General features: G+C 36.0%; 1 protein-coding gene and 2 pseudogenes across 2 annotated transcripts; 1 reads left to right on the top strand and 2 right to left on the bottom strand.

The window, feature by feature from the left end:
- The first annotated feature begins 9,555 nt into the window (after positions 1–9,555).
- On the top strand, positions 9,556–10,938 carry LOC147509606 (syntaxin-124-like). Its single transcript, XM_086601892.1, has one exon. The coding sequence runs from the start codon at positions 9,694–9,696 to the stop codon at positions 10,609–10,611; it is 918 nt and encodes a 305-aa protein (XP_086458018.1). The 5' UTR covers positions 9,556–9,693; the 3' UTR covers positions 10,612–10,938.
- A 4,443-nt stretch (positions 10,939–15,381) lies between these two features.
- On the bottom strand, positions 15,382–16,606 carry LOC147509605 (vacuolar protein sorting-associated protein 28 homolog 1 pseudogene; annotated as a pseudogene). The gene is made up of 2 exons (XR_015218529.1): positions 16,466–16,606; positions 15,382–16,331 (listed from the first exon to the last, which is right to left on the bottom strand). The product of XR_015218529.1 is annotated as a vacuolar protein sorting-associated protein 28 homolog 1 pseudogene (transcript).
- A 1,013-nt stretch (positions 16,607–17,619) lies between these two features.
- Positions 17,620–21,449, bottom strand: LOC147509604 (uncharacterized; annotated as a pseudogene).
- Between the last annotated feature and the right edge of the window lie 850 nt (positions 21,450–22,299).

The raw sequence follows: 22,299 nt of genomic DNA, 5'->3' as shown, positions 1-22,299 counted from the left end.
GTATTCTCGAGTTTTTGATTGATATGATTAGGGGAGTTGGGAAGAGTATTGTACCTCTCCCCGTTTTGATAACAAAGATCATGATGAGTTTGAGAGCAACTCCGAAAACTGAGCGAACTATGATTAAGTTGCATTTAAATGTCATAGAGTATCCGGGGTTTGTTCAGAAGGTTTGGAGATTGCCAAGAGAGAGGGTAGTGGAAGAGACTGATTCGGATGATGATGAGGATGACACGGCATGTTTTGATGCCGATGCCTTGGAGAGGTGTACGTCTGATACATAACGCATGTCGGTGCTTCATCATGGCATGCGTTCTCTCAATACTATTTGTGAAGATCTCCAGACTCGGCAGGCTACCATCCATCATAACTTTGAGACTCGTGCCCAACGCGAGGATGAGCGTTGGGAGGAGATGAAGGCCGAGATGGAAGCTCAGTGAAAGTTCCGTGAAGATGCATGAACGCTTCCCACCCCATGGGGGTTCTTCTTCTAAGGAGGCATCTGTGAGGCACGAGCGTCGTCGCCGAAGGACGGATGGCTCTGGCCCATCAGGAGCTCAGGGCCCATCTCCATCTCATGCTCCATCCTCTACCAGCAGCACGTGGTTTAGGGATATTATGAGTTTATGTTGTTTGTTTTATATTTGTTTTTATTTAGTTCGGATGTTAATTTTGAATTTTGTAGTTAAATTCGAATTTGGTAGTTAATTGTATTTGAATTTTAATTTTAATATAATTTGGTTCTTTTCAAATTGTGCTTTGATTTTATTGTTAATTCCACCTTCCCGAATTGTTTGGGGGTGGTATTATTTAGTCTAACATGATTTTTATATGATCTAAAATTCATTATATAATTTTGCGATGATTGTTGGGAATGTTGCCGATATGGGCATGGCTATGAGTAGATATTGTGGTATGATGAAATCTCAATGAGTTAGGCAGTTACTATCCTAAATTCAACCTAAAAGATATTGGGTTTGTTTTGGAATAGAGAATATGGGTTGTTTCCATTTTCGTTTTCGGAAATATTTTGTTTTCGGCAATTGCCCTAAAACTATTTGGCAACTTGCCGATTCATTTTGGAAGCTCACAACCTATATAAACTTTCTTCATTCTACACTCACAACCCACACTACATCCCACTTTCATCTCTCACCTTTCACTCTCAAGTTTCCCATTTTTCTTCTTCACTTTAGGACTCCAGCAGCACGGAGCGCGCCTGCGCCTCAGTAGAGCACCACCTACGCTTGCCCACCTGTAACTCAAAAATTCACCTGAGCGCGAACCGCGCCCATCCCAGCCAAAAAGTGAGCGCGCCTTGCGCCTAAGTGCCTGGAACTCAAAATTCACTGAAAGCCAATTCAGCGCCATCCCAGCAAACAAAGGCGCACCTTAGCCCTAAGTGCCTGAACTTCGAAATTCACCAAAGGCGTCCAGCCTACCCAGCATAGCTTGAGCCCTGGCGCTCGACATCCGTAGGCACGAAAAATTCCAATTTTTTGTGGGGTGTTCCAGGATCGTTTGCAGTTGTTCTAGAGAGTAGTTTTGTGATGACATCATCTATAGTGATACCGGAGCAGTCTTTCAAACACTTGTTAGGAAGCGAGACTTATGGACATTAGTTCCGCGACAGGATCTTGCAGTTAGGATGGAGGCATCTACTGGTAAGTGAAGACGACTCGTATTCACCTAAGCTTACTGAACATTTTTAAAATAATGTTAGTTTTATTGTAACCAAGATGGAGAACAAGAATTCTCCGTCATGGTTGATGACACGCCACTAGAATTCAATAAGTATTTGGTAGCGTTAGTTTTGGGAATACCAATACCTGATCTTATTCACACGTGGGGATATATGACCGATAATGCATACCTCTATGACTATACATATTTCCATGAGTATTATGGGGGAGGGGTGTTTCGTATAATGGACCAAGGGCATTATAACATAGCCCTTGGTAGCCTGTCCCTCAATGTAGGCACCACCATGTTATTCATCCTGATGAATATTTTAGGGGATTGGCAGTTTACTTCTACAAATAGTACACTGGTGAGGTTTTCTTTGCTTTAGCTGAGGGACGTCGCCGATATGACATTCCTCGAGTATTAGTGGCTAGTCTTAAGAGAGCCCAAAGCATGAGGCATAAGTATCTTCTTATGCCTGTTTTGGTTTGCCGCATCATGCTCAGTTGTCTACTTGAAATCTGTACCCGGTTCACGAATTGGAAAAGGGTTGAAGTCATGAGACCCACCAATTGGGTGGTTCGCTCATTTTGAGTAATGACTTGGCCGAGATGGTAGGTGTAACCTCATTTGGTTGCTCCTTATACCCCATCAGACATAATAACACTCGACAGGTTAGCACAAGTTGATGACACACGACGGCGGGCTTGGCAAGTTATCATGGTATGGCAGGATGCGAAGGAACCTCATCTCTTTGGAGAGGAAGATGAGGAGGACAATGTTTAAATGCGGGAGAGGAGGTAATTTTTAGTTTCAATTAGTGTCTGGTTATGTCCCAAGCAATTTAATTCTTATTAACCTCACAACGGGTGGAACTCCTATAGAGTTGCGTCAGTTTTAATTTTCTATATTAGTATGTTTAACCTTGTTTTGCAGATGTTCTAGAGTTTCACGCATTTCAATGGTATTTTTCTACCTTTTTTATTTTAATACTTTGAGGACAAAACATGCTTCTTGTTTGCGGGGAGTGGGGCATAGAAACATGTGTAATTAAGGCATCTGTTAGGATATAGATATGTACATTATGCACTTGTTTTCTAGTAAAAATTCAAAATTTCTAAAAATATAATTAAAAATGTTATGCTATACACTTAGGAATATTGGTATTGTTTCCCTTCTCTAGGCCCTTGATAATCTAGAAATCTCACGTAGCTTTTGCATTAGAATAGTTTTTAGAAACTTAGATTAATATGTAGTTAATAATCTTTGCATCTATCTATAAATATGTTACATGAGTATCTATGATTGTTGGCAGTAAGTTTATGAAATCTAGGCTAGAGTAATTATTCTACAAATCCTATGAGAATATAGTTTAAAGCCTTATATGAGTGAAACGTTAGAGAAATGACACAAGGGAGAAGTAAAATCCGGATAGAGAAATCACACGTCCACTTGCTTGATCACTATACCATATCCTAAGCGAAAATTTAGGCCCTCTTTTGATCGATATAGCCAGAAATTCAAACCTATGAATTATTTTCCGCTAGTCGCCCCTTTGAGCCTTTCTTTAGCCTTTCATAAACCGTAAATCCTTTACCCTGTTACAAAACAAAACAAAATAAAAAATCAACCTACCCATTATAGAATGAGTCTGAGAATAGGATGAGTGAAAAAAAGAGAAAGGAAAAAACTTGTGTAAACAAAAATTAGTTAGTTACTTCAGAAAATAAAAAGAAAAGAAGTTTCCATCCAAAGAAAAGAAAAGAAAAATAAAAATAAAACAAAATAAAAACTCAAAAAATAGAATAAAATAAGTCAAAAAGCTAAAATAAAAAGGCTAAGGATGGAAACAAAGTGTAGAAGCAAAAGAACAAGGGTTTCTCTAGTTACGTAATATGAAGACCCTATTAACTCAGACTTGTCCTTTTTGAATATTCATTTCCTTCTTTCTTAAACCATCTCCTAATCCCCGCAACTACCTAATAAAGACCTCTAGCTCAATTAGGAATAGGTTAGTGTGATAGTAAGTGGCAGATGTGTTTGATCGACTCCGACTTCCTTGTGTGTCATTGAGATTGTAAGGTAAAGTGTGCCCATTGCAGACTGGAGTAGCGAAACTTGAGCGGAAAAATCAGAGTGGTTTTTGTCTTGACATTTACGTGAGGACCTACTTAAGGACGTTATTCCGAGTTTTCATAAACGGACCTGCTAGTGCATTTCATAGTATTACTCATTGTATATATGTTTATTCGTAGATGATTGATTATTATGCATATATTAGCTTAGGTTTCGATTTGATTATTCTGTATTCATTGCTAGTGAGATGTAAAGATAATTGAGACATAGATAAGGAAACAATAGTTTATTTCTTAGTCGTTGTAGTATAGATGAAGTTTGTGACTACCTTCACTGGAAAACTCTCACGAGGCTATAACTCGTCCACTAGGTCCACTAGGGAATTCCTAGTGGTTTAAGGTCTTGTTGCATATGGTCAATGCAATCGCACTCAGCGAAACGAGATTAGTTAGAACTCCATTTTTGGTCACTTAATCTAATTTCTCATATTTGCTTGAGGACAAGAAAAATGCTATTTGGGGGTGGTTTGATAAGAGCCCAAAACTGTAGTTTTAACCCCTTAACAATAATACTTTTAGACCAATCATGCGAGTAATAAATAAGAGTTAATGATAATTACGTATTTTTATGTATTTCAGGCATTGAAGTCAATTATGTGTAGAAGTGTGTCACTTTGGCGAGATAAAGGAGCAAGGGTTGGTTGCTAAGAAGTTTTGTGATTAAATACCAAGATTCAAGGAGAAAAAACCTTTGTAAAGCCCGGTCAAAGCTGAAAAGTCTAAGTCAACGTGGGTAGAAACAACACACAAAAATCAGCAGAACTTCTGAAGACCGTATCTTTGGGCTCAAACCTCGGAATTGGGCCTACCTTATGTCAAAACGACCAACTCAAAAAGAGCTTTCCAATGGTCCAAACCTTGACCAAATCGGAAGAGCAAAAGTGGATGAAAAGCCTGCTTAAGTCAGATCTAGCTGAAAAGGGCCCTGTGGACCGAAGAGATTGGGTTTTGGGCTCGATTTTCCGGCCCAAAACATGGCTCCCCAGCCCATGCACGAAAATGTGGATCTTGTCTCCTCCATTTGAATAGAAAAGACTTAACTCTTAAGAAACAATGAGTTTAGGTAGCAAGTAGCCATTAGAGAATAATCTAGATCTAGTTTTGAGTTTTTCCATTAATTAATTAGTTTTTATTATCTTGTTTTAACTTAGTATTGAATGATTGTTTTATTCTTCATTAGATTAATAAAGTTAATTAGTTCTTCCTAATTTAGTTTCATTTTCCATTAATTATTTAGTTTCAATTCATAGATTTAGTTATTTGTCATTACTAGTTTCAATTAATTCTTGCATGAGTAGATTTCCATTTGAATTAAAATAAGTAAAGTTAGAATCTTTATGATGTCTTGTTTAAATTCAATTGGAAATGATAGTTTAATGACTCTAGGCTAAACCTCCATTAGAGGGGATTGAAGAAGCCTTGATGAAAACTTGATTTTGATTAACGTAGAATAGTCGTAATTTCCATTCTATTCTAGAAAACAATTAGTTCACCATGAGAATGGGTTTGCTTGTTTCACATACTAGATGTTAGTTGGTAGAGATTACCATGAACAACTAGGGATTAGGAAAAACCAATTGTTATGTGAAAGCATTTCAATTCGGATTATGATGATTCTTCGTTAGTTAAATTAAGTCGAGTTAAGGTAGAATCAATCCCCCCCTAATTCTTTATCTAGTATTAATTTAGTATTTCCGTAGTCGTATAAATTCATATCTTGTTAGTTTAATTTGCATCGTAGTATAAAATTCCCACCATTACTCTCATTTAACTTTGGATAGATCGATAGTCGTAGGAAACATTAAATGCTAAAGAACGAGGAGTGGAACGAATCTTTTACTCCAACTCTATTTTGATAGAATCGAGAGTAGAATAATCTTTGATAAAAACACACGAGTTCAGTTTTAGTTTTACTTTCATTGCTTATTTGTGAGTAAAACTATTCAATTTTACGTTTGAGTTTTCGTATCTTATTCGTAGGTAAAACTATTCAATTTTACATTTATCAAATGGCGCTGCTGCCGAGGTAGGGGTAGTTGATCAGTTCCCAAATGTACGTTTTATTACCTTTACAATACTTCAATTATGTCTTTTTTATGCTTAATGAACAGACAACTTATAGCTTTTTCTATCGTTTGTAGGATACAGGCCATTTAGGACTCATATTCCTAGTACGTGCATTTTAGCGCAAAAAGGATTGTTATTTATGCTACTTGAGAAGATTCCAGTTTAGGAGCAAAAGTGCCGGAAAGTCAAAGTCAACTATCAAAGTCAAAGACTCGATCAAGGACTCAAAGCTGAAAGCTATGGACTTAGGGACTTAAAGCCAAAATCAAGAATTCAATTGTATGGGCTTAGGTCAAAATCCCACAAGATTGTTTCTAGAAGGAAGGGCAAAGATGTAATTGATATCCTATATAAACCAAAGTTGTAGAGAAAGAACATTACCCTAGAGCTAATCTTTGGTCATTAGGAGTAGATTAAATGTTTTAATTTAATAGTGTAAATTGTTATTTTCTTGTTTTCTATTTTTATGTTCTTCAAGCTTTAGTGTTAAACCAAGTTCTTAATCTCTTCAATACAAGTTTTCATTACATCTTTTCAATACAAGCTCATTACATCTTTTCAATACAAGTTTTCATTACTTATCTCTAAATTGATTCAATCCCACAAACACAAGTCATACTCATTTGACAAGTTCAAATGAGTATAACTTTGTGAGCAAGATAATCATCCAATCCATTTTCATAAATGTTTTCTATTAAATCCATAAGTGTCTTTATGATTTCAACAAGTCTAGATAATGAACTAGTGTTTCCACCATTAAAACTTAAGAACAAGAGTAAGAGAGACTAGAAAATAGTAGAGAGAGATTTTTCCAACCATCCAACCATTCCTCCAACCTAAGAATTTAAGATGAACAACAACAAAACCCACACTATTCTAACCTCTTCACCATCCAGATTCAAAGTGTGTTGCTTGCCACCCTTGTAATCACTAGACTTAGTCTTCCCCTGTTTGGTTCTCCCCCATTGACCACCATAATGTATCACAAATTCTTTCACACCTAGCAAAGGACTAGACATAGTACTACAAATAACAATAACATTCAATTTTAGAAAACATAAATTACATACAATTTACATGAATTTCAGTATATTTCATATGCTGAAATACTAAATATCACAAAGTTAAACTAAAACCCCTAAATTGTTTCAGGCATTTAGGATTAAATACACTTAATTAAAAATAACATATTAGTCTCACTTAATAATATAATATTAGAGTTTAGTCCAACTTCTTAAAATGGCAATAAACATGCAACAGAACAAACCATTAACACAGAACAAACCATTAACCATGCACAAGAAGAACCATTACAGATAAGAATATCTAAAAGAAAGATAAAACACAACTTTAATACTACAGAAAAACAAAAGTGTTTAAGAGACTACAGAAAACACCACTTTAATGTTAATGTTACAGAAGGCTAAAACTAAAGATTATCGTATAAGATATACAACAAATGATTATCATGCAAGCATTGAAGGAAAGGCTAAGGGAGTTCAGATGTAGATTAATAGATTTAAGTATTTGTTCATGACATCCAATGTTTTAAATTCAAATAAAAAACACCATTTCAATGTTTATTGCATATGAAAAATGTGATCTTTCATATATGTTTGTATATAAAAATTGTGATTTTTATTGCCAAACATATAAAGAAATAGCCTTTAACCTTTTTACTTACATCGACTTAAAGAGTTAGAGGATGAAGATCAGCTCCAAAACAAACGAAGATCAGCTTAAAACAACGACGACAATCAATTCCAGTTCATAACACTCCAAAAAAATGAATATAATGTGCGCAAACGAACCATATTATCGAGAGTACTAATGTGGACGTATTGGTTTTAGGTGTTAAGGTTTCCTGTGAGAAGATCAATCAAATGGTTTTAGGGTTTCAGTGATTGAAAGAGAGGGGACAATGGTTTGAAAAAAGAGAGTGAGACAGATCGAGCGATAAGGTGGGAACTTTCCCTCCTTGTTTTATGATATTATCAAGATGTGCAACTAAAATCATACGGCCACAAAATTAAGATTCTAATACCCATTCATTTAATGACACGTGTGCAATCAATAATTATTTAGGCAAGTGCGTGAGATGCATGCTCAAGGGCATTTTTGCCATTTCAAAAGAGCAGGCAGCACGACCACAGTCAACTGAATTGACTGACAGTCAAGTAGCAGAAGTAGGACTAAAAACTAATATTTTAGCATATTCCTGGACCAAAGCCTAATTACCATAGTAAGACTAGGACCAATGTCTAAAAAATCCTTGTAAATATTTTTCATAATAATTTAATATAACAGTATCCGTTCGTAGGACGGGTTCGAAAGCTACTACCTTTTAAATAGCGCCTAAAGTACGCAATTTGCTAGGAAAGCAGTGTATGTTGCCATCAGTATAAGTAGAATTGAGATCATCAAGGTACAACACATATATAGCGAATTAATAACAGTGGTGTCATTAGTCACTTTGATGAAAAAGAAATATAGTTGAGTTGGATAGTTAGCTAGGGAATTATTATGAATATTTGAAATAAGGTTTATTAATTGATTTTACCATTCAATTTGATATTTGAATCACAAATGTATGCAATTATCCACAAAAAAGAAAAGTAAGAGATATATTAACTTCAAACATCAATGCACAACATACAAGTAGATGGCAACCAAATTACGTTCGTCATAGAGGATACTAGAAAAACAAAAAACAATCAAGCAAGGATGGAGAGACATATGGATCGAATCTGACTCACAAGCCATTGTCTATGCCTTTCAAGCAAACAAGGTACATTGGAGGTTTAAAACTATATGGCAAAACTCAAAGCGCAATTAAACTTGGTGAACATCACAAGAACATGGAGGGAAACAAATTTTGGGGCTGATTATTGTGCTATGGATATGATGCACTCTTGCAAATGGTGATCAGCGATGGTGGACGCATAGGCCAGACTTCATACAAGCACTAGAAGACCATAATGCAACCTATTACAAATTTACATAAAAATTTGGCACGGAACTTGATCCATGGCCGCATATGATATAACTTTAATTTTTCTTACCTTGTAACTTTTTCTAAAATTTTAATGCAAAATTACCCTTTAGCAAAAAAAAAAAAAAAACAAGTAGATGGCAACCAAATTATGTACATCTTCTCGATTGGACGGTGGAACGGTTTGATCTATTAAACTGGAACTTCTTAGTTACACCGAAATGACAGTCTCCTGTATGTACATATATATTTATATTCCACCTATTGAGGACATCTATTGTGGATAATACGGATTGCTCTATTTCCAAGCGTACCTGAGAACATCGCACTAGACATTATTTGATAATAATAATTAGATTAGTTGTACAACTCCGAGTTTTGACATTCCACGGGCTTAATAATGAATTCCTTTCTTCTTTCATAAAGAAAAGTAGACCACACAACCTTGTACCATCCTGGAATAATCGAATTAGTTTTTCTGTGATTGACCAAGTAAAAGAGAAGTTTCAAACTGGTTGGTTCAAGAGTAGTTCTTGCAGCCTATTTTTAGGTAAGTTAATTGAATTTGTTCGGTTCTAATTTGACACTCATTACAAACCTCTCTACCTAAACAAAACACTTGTTAGATGGATTTCCCATTATGTGTTTCGTCTTCTTCTTCTCCGTCTACACAAACACTCGATCCATAACATGACCACAACGAAAATGTGCAAAAGTAATTGACAACTTTCTTCGATAACCTTTTTGTAAACTCATCAATAAAAACATTCAGGAAATAAGATAAGAAGTGACTGATAGAACAAGACATCGATCAAGATGAACGATCTTTTCTCGAGTTCGTTCAAAAAGTATACGGACCTAAAGCGTCAGGTTGATCTCGACGATGTAGAAGCTGGGAAGGAAACAATAAACCTTGACAAATTCTTTGAGGATGTAGAGAGTGTCAAGGAGGACATGAAAGCTGTGGACAAACTCTACAGGAAGTTGCAGGACTTGAATGAGGAGAGCAAAACGGCACACAATGCCAAGACCATGAAGGTGCTTCGGTCTCGCATGGATACTGATGTGGAGCAGGTGTTAAAACGGGTAAAAATTATCAAGGGAAAGCTAGAGGCACTTGAGAGATCCAATGTTGCTCATCGAAAACTTCCAGGATGTGGACCAGGAAGCTCTGCTGATCGTACAAGAACATCTGTTGTAGGTGGGTTGGGTAAGAAGTTAAAGGACATGATGGATGAATTCCAGGGGTTCCGGGGAAAGATGACAGCCGAGTACAAAGAGACAGTGGAACGGAGGTACTTTACCATTACTGGTCAGAACGCAGATGAGCAAACCATTGAGAACTTGATATCAAGCGGCGAGAGTGAGAACTTTGTACAAAAGGCTATCCAGGAACAAGGGAGAGGTCAAATTATGGACACAATCTCAGAAATTCAAGAACGCCACGATGCCATTAAGGAGATTGAGAAGAACCTTCTTGAGCTTCACCAGGTTTTCCTTGACATGGCTGCCCTGGTGGACGCACAAGGCCAACAGCTTAATGACATTGAAAGCCATGTGGCCCATGCTAACTCCTTTGTTCGACGAGGAACTGATCAGCTTCAAACAGCAAGAGAGTTTCAAAAAAGCTCAAGGAAGTGGACGTGTATTGCCATAGTTATTGGAATTGTCGTTGTTGTTGTCCTCGTCATACCCATCTTAAACGCCTTGAATATCTTCAACTTTGCACATTAGGCGGACAGACCATAGTGGGGAATGCAACAGCACTCCCTCTTGGGGAATGAAACTCAAGAAAACAGACCCCTGACTCCCAGCAAGTCGTGCTATGTCACCGTAGGAATTCAGACACATTTGCTTTCCTTATTAAGGGAACGCCATTAAGGTCCCATTTGCCGACACAGACTGCAACATAGTAATGCTGGCTGTGGCAAAATCCCATCTGCAAATTCTTAGATCTGCCACAACAAAATGGGAGTTCAAGCAATTCTTTAAAATATAAAGTTCCCATGTAAACGATGCTGTTATGAAATTTGTATAAAGAAGAGGCGATTATGAGAGCTACAATCTTTGTGCGTCTGTGTTCAATCCAAGGTTTGTGCAAGGTTTTTGACTTCGTATATGCATGACATGAAAGTACGCAGGAAAGAATATTGCACAACATTCCATCATAGCTAACAATCAACATTTGAATTATCGAGAAAAAAAAAAAGTCAACGTTTGAAATAGTACATAAATTTTACAGTGTTTGTTCCTCTGGGTCTGGCAGTACTATGGCCTAAATTTTAGCCAATCATTAGAATTTTTTTGTTTTTTGCCTCATCAAAACATAGTTGCATATAGAATAACAGGCCAAATGAGGTGCAATTACTGCGACGCAGTGGTTTCAGGCATTTAGTCTCCCACTTTGGGCTGTCCTAATCTTGCAGCATTTATAGGCATTCAGTCAATCACCCACATTGGTCTGTCCTAATCTTGCAGCGTTTTTAAACTTTGGTGCGTCCTAAACTCCTAATTGAGCGTTTTTAGGCATTCAGTGGATCACCCATTTTTCTGCACTAATAAGAGAGACAATAGGCTTCCCCCGGTTCAGCAAATTTTGCTACGGAAATGTCAGCATAGTCAGTTTTAATTAACTAGCAGAGCCAAAATTACTGGCATTTGATGTTCTGCATTATAATGAGGTGGATTAACCAGAACCAGGCCAGTCAATAACACCGGGGCGGGTGGACCAGAAAACTGTGGTCTGACAAAATCATCTTTGGCATTTCAATTAGCAAATTTGCTGTTGTTTCTGATAGGAATTAGGATACCCATGATTTCAGGTTGCACTCCATTAAAAAATAGTTTTACATCCCAACTGCAATTTATACGGATTGCATTTGCTGCGCCATTATAATCCCTAAAGCCAATTATAACAAGCACAAAGCAGCTGGGCATGATGAACATATTAGCTTCACTAAAGAAGTCAACCTAACCTGAGCACTTAATTAACAATGGGAAGATCACTAGTAACTACTTGAAAAGCTCTTTATGATGTCTGACATTCAAAACATTTGCCCAGACCTTAATACAGGAGCAATAGGCACATAAGTTAAATGTACTGGCAAAATGTTGCCACATACTGTTTAGCATAAAGTCCCATTATCGGATTTCGAAGTAGCCCAATCTAACCATGTCCGCCGCACCACCGCATCTTCACAGAAATAGATTGCGGCGCTGAAAATAAACTGAACCAACACAAAACCAAAAGAAAGCAAACAAACTTATCTTTTGTAGTGTAAAACAAATATACCCAAGCATGTATGCCCAACCATGTAGCTGAAATTTAACATTGCACCATTGAAATTTGATTTGATGTTGAGCGTAGCCCAGACACGGCTTTTGATTGTGGTGTTTGAGATGATCGTAGGCAGAAACAAGATGTCTATCAGAGGCATTTCCCAGGAGACATGTGAAGTAGGCATTACCTCACTCACTTCAATTGCCGCTTAGCCCTTTTTCCCCTACCGGACTGGGGGATTTACATGCTGTTAAATTAAGCTAAGAACATAAATAAGGGCATAAAGATTCTGACCAAGGAGCACAGATATCCCAAAAATCCATAGTTTCTCCTCCAAAAATGACCTTTGCAGTAGAACGCCAAGGTCATGTAATTAACACTTGGACAGATATCATCAACCGCGCTAACCCACCATAAACCAGAGTATATGCAATTAAGACTTTCACAAGGTCACATTCTCTTATTCCAAAGTCTGGCCACATAAATAAGAGCTTAAAAGTTCTAACCAGGGAGACGGAGATCCCAAAAACACATAGTTTCTCCTCCAAAAATGATCTCTGTAGTTGAACGTCATCGTCATGTAATTAACACTTGGGCAGATATCATCAACCGTGCTAACCCACCATAAACCAGAGTATATGTAATTAAGGACCTTCACAAGGTCACATTCTCTTATTCCAAAGTGTGGCCACATAAATAAGAGCTTAAAGGTTCAAACCAAGGAGACGGAGATCCCAAAAGCGCATAGTTTCTCCTCCCAAAATGACCTCTGTAGTTGATAGTCAAGGTCGTGTAATTAACACTAGGGCAGATATCATCAACCGCGCTAAGCCATAAACCAGAGTATATGCAATTAAGACCCCTTCACAAGGTCACATTCGTTTATTGACTTTATTCCAAAGTTTATAGCCAGTAGAAATGGAGTTGCTTTTCCATTCAATTCCAACTAATCCCGCTTCTGAATGTCAGAACTTGCTCTACTACCCCCATCTCATAGTATAAAATATTCAAAGGACAAAGACCATGGCTAGTGCTATCAACATTTTCCAATATACGGCCACAACTTACCCAAATTACAGATGGTTTAACACCCAATGAAGATAAATCTCAAGATTACAAATTATAACTTTCCAGCACCCATAAGGAAATTGTACTAAATCAGCTATTTTATCCAGAATAACTTACAAGAGACAAAATAATGGATGCCTCCTATGACAACCTTAAGTTTCTAACAGTGATATGTAATACAAAACTGTTTTTATGTAGCCTGGTCCCGTGACTTGCGGAACATTGAACTTGACAAACAACAGAAAAATTTAGAAGCCAAAAATGTACAAGCAACCTTTTCTCCATAACTATAGAACAGAGGGGGATTTGCTCCAGAACTTGTTACAAGAGAAGAAAAGAAACTCGACTCGACATGAAAGGAATGGTGATTTCAAAGAGATCACTTTAAAGGCTTAAACTACACTAAAAATCAAGAAATACTTGCCTCGCTAATGTAGTAAGGCATTATAATGACTTATGTCTGGTAAGTTTAGTTACATGTGGCAGTACTTGCATATATCATAACAAGTAACTGCAGTTCACATACAAAATGTATATTACCATATGTAATTGTGCATTATAATTCTAACAGTTTCATTTGCATTTAAACCCTTAAAAATGCAACCTGCTATCATCTAGAGCTTCTTGTGACAGCACTTACAGTCTCGAATTATTTTTTCCTTCCTCCAAACAACATCACAGCTTAAAAGGCCAAAAAGAAAATTATAATACGCAACGACCCAAGTGGTTTTCTTCCTATACTGTAGATAGACCAATAGGAGTAAAACAATTTTAAAAAAAATAGGAATGTCTAGTTGTTAAACTTGGCCATTTAAGCAAGCTGTTCATAAGGATTTGTGACTATGAGGGAATGAGACATGACATTTACAGGTAGAAATCAGAAAAATACAACAGTTTTGGTTTGGGACTACCTAACAAAGCGGCCATCTTATAAACACTAACGAAATAGAGGAATAATAGTGTTCAATAGCGTAGCACTGAAAAACTAAGGTTATCAACAATATCAGAGTGGCATTAACGCAACAGGCTACAGTAGTCAAAGTGTTTACGGAATTACATCCGAAACATTATAATTTGATTTGCACGACGTAACTGATTAATAACACCGCCCACACACTGAAACCCTATTATCATCAGCAAACTACTGCTAAATCTCCTGTTTTAAAAAATTATTACAGATTAACGGATACGAGTGCAGAATGAAAAGAACCGCCATGAGTGATGAAATAATTAACCGGCAGCTAGATAAAAAACTGGTAAGTTACAGCAATTTGTTCAAATTGTCTATTCATCTCCAAATACCCACGTATATAACTAAAGGCAGGCATCTGTATGCAGAGTTCCTTACAGAAAATGCATATTGACCCTAGATTTTAGTTCCCTAAAGATAGGGGAATGCAATTCTCCTGTAAACTAGAATTCAGAATCCGTAAAGTTTTTAGTAAAAAAACTTACCGTGTGAGTCGAGTTTAAAACCATCCTCTCAACCAGCCCCAAAGTCCCAAACTAAAGTTTTCTATAGAACAAAACTCTCTCTGAGCATTTGATGAAACCATACTACTGGTCTACTAGTACTAAGATCAATTTTGACACAAGTGGCCCCTGATTCCTTGCACTTCAGAAAATACTGGCCCACTGAATATGTCCATTGTTCCAATGTGGTGGTTTATTGATCATGGAACTACCACAACTCAATTCCTCTGCCATCACATTAACAATACGATAAAAGAATTTTGAAAAGGTCTTCCCCCTAACAACTATGACTAGTCCGTGTTTTCTCCTGATGAGGCACCATAGAAAAATTATTTCAATTCTTCTAATACATATAAGAAATGCCCAACCTTCTATGTTTAACATACACAAATAAATTTAAGTGAAAAAAAAATGTATTCCCCTTGGGACAGAAAAAATAAAGATAACATAATACAAACAGAGGAAAACTTGAGTTGTTTCCGATATAGATCAAGAAATCCAGAAAACAGAAAGAATCATCAACAGATAGACATTCTCGTGCCTAATATTAACTTGGGCAAGCAATTATATAGAACGTTTTTCACCAAGTAAACAATTTCCCAGCTTAAGAGTTTCCTTTGGCAGCAAAAACATCATCAAACAAAAGTATGGATAGTTGCAGAACTAACATAAAAACAAAGATAAACATAAATCATATACCACTTGCATATATCCTTCAAAATCAATACAAACATTAAATTAGAGATTCAAACATAACATAATTATCCAAAAGGTGATTTGTCACAACATAGCACTAGTTTCCCATATATACAGAAAACCAATTTTCCACCAGATACAACATACTGTACCACCAACAAAAATAAAACATACCAAGTTTATCAAATGAAAAGCTTACCAACACTCCATCACGATCCAGCATTAGGCAATGCAGCCATAAACAAGTTATAAGACGACTCCAAATCAAAATGCAGCTGCCTAGCTTGCTGATCAGTCAACTCATCCGCAGCTCCCATCCTGGACAACTTCCCAATCCATTCCTTCATCTTACTCCTCCCCTCAAATTCCACAGGCAATATACTCAACTTATTAACCGACGCAAATAAATCCGCCAACACCGGATGAACTTGGTCCACCGCAATCATATTCAACTTCAATGTGTCCATTGCCGTAATAAAATGCTGAACACATTCGGCCACAATAGCCGCAGACGAATTAGTCGCCACAGTCGTTGCCGCCCTATGTTCAACCGTCGCGGCCACACCTGATGTCACTAAACGGTTAAACGCAGATGGGCAATCCATTTTATACGTTTCCATAAACCTCTCCACACTGGGCACAGTATCTTTTAACGAAGATGTCAAGGTTTTGAATTGGGTAATCAGTTTTAAGCATTCGGGTTCGTACTCTTTCGATGAGATTATGTCGCGTACGTATGCTTTTTCTAGCTTTTCAGTTACTTTAATTATCGCGTATAAATCCGCGAAGCTGTCGTACATTTCACGTTCGCGTTTATCGTTTGATAATTTTACTTCCATTGTGGTGCTGGGTTTGTTTTTTTTTTTCTGAGGTATGGTATGGAGAAGTGGCTGGGTCACGCGCAGGGCGTAGAGAAAGAAACCTGTTTATTTATGCACTGAAAAAAGAAAGAAGATTAGAAAAAATCATATAAACAAATTTTGTGGAAATACAATTGGAACAAAAACGTGTACATAATTACATAAATAAAGATTTTATAGATGTAGAATTGAAAGAGAGAGGGGGGGTTACCAATCCAGCTTTTTTGAAAAAGCGTGTAGGTTTGAAGGAAGGAAGGGGGGAGTTGCGTGTTGGGTGGGAGAGATTATTTTTTTTTGACAGAGGGAGTATGATGTGATGATGATCAGTACTGTAGGAAAGTACCCATCTCATTATTACTTCTGCGAGTTGTATGACGACATCTATTTCTTGGATTCTTCTAGCCCAATAGATATAAGTTTGTAAGTCTACGGTTTTTACCCAGTTCAAAACAAATTAGCAAGTGGAACGATATAAACCAGTTTTTACCGATACCGTTCCAAATATTCTTAACTTTATACTAGTATACTACATTGCAGTGGGGCGTGAGCGTAGTAGCATATTATTTATTTGACTATTTTATTATTATTATTTATATATATATATATATATTTTTATTTCCACAACTTGATTAATTTTTTGATAATTAGACAGATAAACTAAGGAAAATAGACTATATCATTGTCTAGTTTATCAAGTGTAACAATATTGATTGAATCTTTTTGCTACGGTTATTTTATTGCGTACTTGAACCATCAGTCGTGTATTAACATGTGTAACACTTTTGCACGTACACAGAAATATATACTATGATTCTTCTATCTATCACAATAACTACGTATGCGGTAAATGTGAAAAAGTAGACCATTATCCCAACAATAATGAAAAAAGCTAGTATTTGCGGAAATTTTCCCCGTTAAGTAGTCATGCATTATTCCCCCGCTAAGTAGTCATGCATTACGATGGGCACCCCAACTCTATGGGCAATGGAGCCCTTTTATGTTTGGAGCTAAGTCACATAATATCCTATCAACATATATTTAACTTTAAAACAATATTACATTCTCCAAATGGATAAGAACGGAATTTTCGGCAAAATATTCTCTAATCTTCAACATTAAATCACAAAATCTGTCATTCCAAAGAAACATGTTTTATCTTTCGTTATTTGAAGAACCAAAAATACATATATACAACACCATCAGAAAACTAAAGTATTCATTCGTTATAATGGATTAAGATGTCTTTGAAAGAAAAAACGAGTCTTGATAAAAAGTTTGTAATGTACAGTTCATATTCGTTCATGAATAATCTACATTTTCTGATCATAAAAGAATAACATGTATTTTCTGTCTTCTATAGCTTTATTTTCTTTATCTGTATGACTTCACGAAGTTAGATGCCACATATCATCCTCAACTGAAGGTCTGTTTATCAAACCAAGAGCTTCTGCACCACTTTTACTTGCAGGACCGCATATACCTGTTAGAAGATTCAACAGCAATTCTCTTTGCTCTACTCTTAGATGTGTCTTGAGCCCTCGCACCACCATCTCCATTTCAGGCTGTGATAATAATCAATGAGATCAATTAGTATACAAATATGAAATTTTAGATCAAGAACAAAGAACTATATAAGTATGAGTATTTCATATTATGTATAAAACTTGAAGTTACAATAATTTTACAATAAAAGAGACATTCCAAACTCCAGGAGGGTGAAATCATAAATTAAAATACACAGATTTTACGGAGAAAACTATGGGGGCATGAAAAAAGCATGTAAGCTCCTCATTCTATGCATGTAATGAAGTACTTACCGATGATTCTTGGGGAGGAAATATCTGAAGAATGATACAGATCTTTAAAAGTTCCATCTGAGCCTCAGTGCGCTTTCCTTGCATTTCAAATGCCTGCAATCAGAATACACCATTTTAATTAATAAAAAATAAATAAAAAAAACCGCAAGGGGAAAGTGTTGTGTGTTTAGATACCAAAAAGAGAGAGAGAGAGACTAGAATGTTAGATGCGGTTTAATATCTGCAAAAAAACAGATTAAACCAAAATAAAATAATTGGTGACTTCTAAACTTGTTAGTTATTGATTTATGAAGTTTAATCTTAGCAAAAACATCCTGCGAAACACCACGGGAGTTGGGATATAATGTATTGCCGACTATTTTAAGTTTCCTAACATAAAACCCAGAAAAAAGAAACAAACTAAAAATATCTCCGAATTTCTTTTTGCTATTTTTCTGATATTTTACTATCCACCTAATGAGGATTACTAAGACGCTAGAACAAATCTAGAGATAGATTCAATTTCTGATAGTCTTGCATGTTACGTGAATATGTTCAACATATAGACATATAGTTAGATATAGCTTGGAAAAAAAAAAAAAAAAAAAAACTTTTTACCCAGGCCTGCAGAAAACATGAATGTGTCCGTGCTGCAACCATTGTGAACATTTTGAAGTCCTATGCAATCAGCAAGACCAGCAACAAATTGGCGTGCATCCTCCCCATCAATTTGTGCAAAGGTAGAGCTGCTTGCTGAGCTGCATCACATATGAGGAGCACAATAAAGTTATAATAGATTTTTTATTTATGAAGTAGTGATCAAAACAAGAATATATTTGTGTTGAATGACAATGCACACCTCGCTGCAGAATTGAGAACAAAGTCAACTGATGAACGATAGAAGGAACCAATGTCTAAGAAGTGATTAGAAGAAACAACAATCCAAGCTTCCAATAATCACTTTTGTGGGCTTCAAATTACATGTCGAGATACATAATGGGCATTGTTCAACTTGGCTTGAGCTATGAATTCTATGACAAAAACAGGTCATGATGATTTCACAATACCAAATGCAGCTTTAAACATTTGCCAATTGCTAAATACAATTTTATTTCATAACCTATATCAGAAAATAATTTATCATGTAACGAATGTGATATTATTGCCTCAACAACAAAAATTACAAAGAAAAATCATCAAACCTCGAATTACTCTATTGGCTTCTTTCTGTAACTCCTGGTTGTCATTGCCAGAAACAACTGAAGAAGCCTGAACAACATCAGGCCACCATTTAGGAAGTTTCTCCCCTTCCAACGCATGCTATTGCGGTCTCCGCAAAGCCGCCTCACTTCCCAACTTTACCACATCTCTAGAAGGCGAAAGGGGATTAATTGGAACCTTAAAATTAAACCCCTTCTTCTTCCCTTCCCTCTCCTTAAACCTCTTTTTCTCAACCACCACTTCTCTTCCAGCAAGACTCCCATCCCTCCTCGAAACAAAAACCCCACTTCCATAACCACACCACCAAGACCAAAAACCCAATACCCTAATTTCACTAAAGCTCTAAAAACAATAACAATTACAAAACCCAAAAGTAAAGTTTCACCTAAAAACGCAAGTGATGACCTACAACATGAAATAATCACTCTTCTATCATAATCAACTGTAACCAATGTTTTGAAATCTTCCAATGCTTCATTTCCTGATGAAATGAATTTATTGTATTTGTACTTTGAAGTGGCGAATCCGAGAGAGAGAAATATAATAATCTGAGAGCGAGAAATATCTTAAGAAAATATAGTATGTATCGTTTAAAATCTAAGAGCGAGAAATATCTTAAGAAAATATATGTGTCGTTTAAAAGATTTCAATTGGTTCGGTTTGAAGGAAAACCCACTTGAATTCTAGGCGTTTTTTCAAGATAGACTGTGAGAACTGGCTTGATGGAGGAGAGATTGGGAGACGGGAGGCGAAGACAAAAGAAAATGAGAAAAAAAGGGGTGGGGGGGTGGGGGTAGGGTCATGAAAGGTTATTTGGGGTACGGGATGCATTACGGGAGAGAGTGACACGTAGCAAGTGGTTTTTTGGGTGATTTGATAAAAGCGACCTCAAGAGTTCGCTACGCTCACGGATAAATTGGAGCAGGGTGAAACACGATTGATTTCTTATTTTATACTTCATGTTCACAACCACGTTCGGATTTAAGATTACTGAACTACACACATTAAAAGTTATTGATTTAGGGGCGCGGTATTGGGACCCATTTTATGGGATTGACATTAGGGGTGTGCATGGATACCTAATTACCCGAACCCGAATCGAAACTATTTATAGCGGGTATGGGTCTTAAAATATTAGACCTATTTAAAGTGGGTCTTCAAGAACCGACCCGATAAAGAACCGAAACCGTTAGAACCGATTAGTTTGATTTTGATATATAGAATTTAGTATTATATTACACTAAATAAAGACAAACCCAAATATTATTATTATATACAGTCTATATTTGTTAAGTGTAAAATTATACTAAATATATATAACATTTAGCATAATAGTGAATGTGTGTTATTAAATGCATCTTTTATAATATTACATTAAATATGTGTATTATAAATATTAATAATAATGTTTACATGTCTACGTCTACACGTATAGTCGTATACTATGAATTAACTAATGCATTGTCTATATTAACTAATGCATGAATGTGTACATGTTTGATATATTACATGTATATACATTAGATAACGAATACGTGCAATGCTAACTAACAATTGTGGTACATGTGGTATTTATTCTATATATGACGCATTACGTATAGTATAATATATATATGTTCGATTTAAAATATACACATGTGTATAATGTATGAGAATGTATTTAAAATTTTTAGATAATTTTCAAATATTATTATTGAATTTAGGACCATTACTTCTTATGAGAGGACAAAAATATCAATGACAAGTGTTATGGTCGCTGTAAACCAACTTTTATATCGGTTATATAACTAAAAATAATAATTTTAGCAATAAAAATGTATAACCCGATAAGGAACCGGAACCAAAATTGGAACCGACTTAATTAATGGGTATGGGTCTGGGTTTTCAAAATATAAGAAAAAACCCAAAAGAACCGAACCCGATAGGAACCGCTAAAACTAGACCTAGAACCGAAACTGATAAGAACCGACCCAAAACCGACCCATGAACACCCCTAATTGACACTTCTTTGGCAAAAAATAAAATAATAATGATTATTTTTTATATGTTTTTTTACACCCCACATTCTCATAGTTCTACGGCATCGGATTGCCGCAAGATTTCATATCTCACGGCAGGCAGTTGTCGCAAGATCACACAATCCACGGCATCGGGTTGCCGCGAGATCTCATATCCCATAGTAGGCAGTTACTGCGGAATATTTTTTTTGTGTTTTTTATTTTTTTTCACTTTAAATTTTGCGTATTGAACACACACGACATATGGATATCTCATTTTCTTCTTTAAAATTTTCTTTATACATTCCAAAAACAACACCAAAACCATGAAAAAAAATGTACAATTAAGCCATAATTTTGTTATCCCGCGGCAAATATTTTCATATGTTATAAGAAAATATTGTGATCAAATTAATGAAGAAGAGTTTTGATAATTAACACAAGCAAAGACTCCATTTTAGTAAACGCAATCATCTTGTAGCACTAACTTTTTTTTACGGTGGCTATTAAAAAAAATAAAATAAAAGACCCACAACAACTACCTTCCGTGAAATATAGGATCTCACGGCAACCGTGCAATCTCGCGACAACTGCTTGTCGTCAGTGTTTTTTGTGTGATTAATGGAAAGGTGCTAATATCTTTGAATTGGTCAAAGGAGTGTAAATTCAATTTTAGGGTGTCAATACCCCGACCCTTGATTTATATAGGAGAAGATAAACAAAAGGGTAAACATCAACTAATAAAATGGCAATATACAAGGTAGTGGACATTGTTGAAAGTTTGTTGGAGAAGAAAAGAATAATCTAGGTATTATTCGAAAGTATGTTATCAGTTTGAAAAAAGAAGCAAACTAAAAACATACTTTGGAAAGTATGTTTTCAGTTTGAAACCAAAAAGAAGCCACATAAAATTGATTTTTCATGAGGTCATCCATAATTGAAAATGAAAGTAAGAGCGAAATCTTCTCTCTTCGATCACCCCTCCCAAAACAACTATTTTTTTTTTCTTGATTCCTAACAAATTTCTTGGT

The sequence above is a fragment of the Coptis chinensis genome, chromosome 3, assembly GCF_015680905.1.
Source record: "Coptis chinensis isolate HL-2020 chromosome 3, ASM1568090v1, whole genome shotgun sequence".
Classification (NCBI taxonomy): domain Eukaryota; kingdom Viridiplantae; phylum Streptophyta; class Magnoliopsida; order Ranunculales; family Ranunculaceae; genus Coptis; species Coptis chinensis.
This window is presented reverse-complemented; position numbering and strand designations above follow the sequence as displayed.